General features: G+C 38.4%; 1 protein-coding gene across 1 annotated transcript in view; it reads right to left on the bottom strand.

Moving 5' to 3' along the window:
• Positions 1 to 1,645, bottom strand: part of LOC106326435 (agamous-like MADS-box protein AGL80) — a 6,315-nt gene extending 4,670 nt beyond the window's left edge. The window contains exon 1 of the mRNA XM_013764416.1: positions 1,462 to 1,645. Coding sequence (XP_013619870.1) covers positions 1,462 to 1,645 — 184 coding nt within the window. The remainder of the gene's footprint in view (positions 1 to 1,461) is intronic.
• Positions 1,646 to 1,920: the final 275 nt, after the last annotated feature.

The following is a 1,920-nucleotide window of genomic DNA, read 5'->3' as shown; positions in this document are numbered from 1 at the left end:
GCACCAGATCTTTCTTTCCTCCTCCAAAGAGACCAACTGAGCCTTGCTCCTTGTGAATCTCAGAGCATACCTCATCTAGAGAAGGTAGCTCCTTATTCCTTAGGATGTGCTTGATGAGGTCACCATAGCTTGGATGGAGGGTAAGCAGCAAAGCAAAGACCTTGTCTTTCTCTCTCCTTTGATTAAGCACAATAGGATCAATAGTTGCTGGCCTGAGCATCTCAAGTTCAGCCCACAAGGATCTGAACTTCCCAAAATGTTTATCAAAATCATTGTCCTCTTGACTAAGAGTATTGATAGCTCTCTAGACTTCAAAGACTCTACTGATGTTGGAATTGTTTCCATAGACCTTCTGAAGTGTATCCCACAATTCCTTGGAAGTTTCACAATAGGAGTAACCTTCCTGAAGTGAGGCGTCAAGACTGTGCTGAAGATGGACAACACCAACTGGTCCTCTTGACATTTCTTCTTGGCGCCAGCATCAGCAACAACAACCTCTTTGCCATCCTCTCCTAGGATAGTCTTCTTTTGTGGTCTGCCTTCTTCAACAATCTCCCAAAGCCCTCTGCCTCCAAGAGCTGTCTTAGCAAGCCTTGCCCAATGTAGATAGTTAGCTCCTTTAAGAGTAACTGGAATCACCACCATTCTTGAGTTTTCTCCTGAATCCATCAAGAATCACAAGAACATAACTGGAAAAATTCAAGAACAGTTCAAGAACAGAGGAGAGAGACTGGTGTGAATGATAAGAGACTTTAAAGAGAAAAAGAAGAATAAAACCAGAGTAGTTTGCGGAAGAGATTTAGGTTTCAAGAGCTTGTAGCTCCGATACCATATAAGTTTATGAGAATTAATGAGAGTTTATGAGAATTGTTTGAAAGATTTTGGTGAAGAACTAAGAGAGATATGTGAGGGAATCCAAGAGAGAGAGACAAAAATATTTGAGGAACATTTTTTCTTAGATAGATTTAGTGTATACAATAGTTACATAAATAGATCTAGCAAGAAGAATAAGACAATGAGAATGAATAAACAAATGAAGATGAATAAACTAATGAAGACAAGATCTGGGGAAGTCACTTTCAGATAGTGACAACTCCCTTCTCTCTTCCTTCCTTAGCATATCATGTGATTTTGGTTTGTTTCCACACTCCACAACTCCATCCAGTTGCCTCCACTTGTTTAAATTCGTCCAAGACTTTAGGCAAGATATTTAAATCAGTCTCACGCCTTTCCTTGCTTTAGTTTTCATGTCCATGATTTTCTGTCCATGATTTTCTGTCCAAGATTTTCTGTCCATGATTTTCTGTCCAATATCTCCTGTCCATGATATCCTGTCCATGATTTCATGTCCATGATCTGCTGTCCATGATCAATCAGGTTCTTCATATCTTTACTCTTGCTTTTTATTGCTTCATGTCAACACTCATGTCTTTTACTCCTCTTTATTCTCTTCATGTCAACAAAAGGTTTCTTGATCCACCATTTTCTTGTTCTGGTCCATCTCCGGCAATGTACGAAACTCCGAAATTATTCTTTGCACTCCGGAGTTTGATGGCCACACCTCTGGATTAGAGTCGTAGGGACTGTAGATGATGGCGCATGCATTGATACCACAAAGAGTCGAGAGCTCATTCAATTTCTTCATCAAACCTTTCTTTCTTTTCTTATAAGTTGCTTTCCTCGAAGAATCGTTAGCAATGAAAGCAAGTTTCACCTTCTTTCTTGTCATGATACTTTTTCCCTTTCCTTTATTTGTTATGGTGTGTATTGAGGTCGTGCTGGGTTTTATATTGTGACCAAGAGGTACAAAAGATTTTCTCTCTTCAAATTAAAGATATTATTTTGGAACTAATTAGCTAGTCAAAAAATTCAAAGTATTAACAATTGTTAATAAGTATTGTATTTAGCTAATAAATGTTT

The sequence above is a fragment of the Brassica oleracea genome, chromosome C2 (assembly GCF_000695525.1).
Source record: "Brassica oleracea var. oleracea cultivar TO1000 chromosome C2, BOL, whole genome shotgun sequence".
Lineage (NCBI taxonomy): Eukaryota > Viridiplantae > Streptophyta > Magnoliopsida > Brassicales > Brassicaceae > Brassica > Brassica oleracea.
The sequence above is the reverse complement of the archived record's forward strand: the minus strand, read 5'-3'. Positions and strand labels throughout refer to the sequence as shown.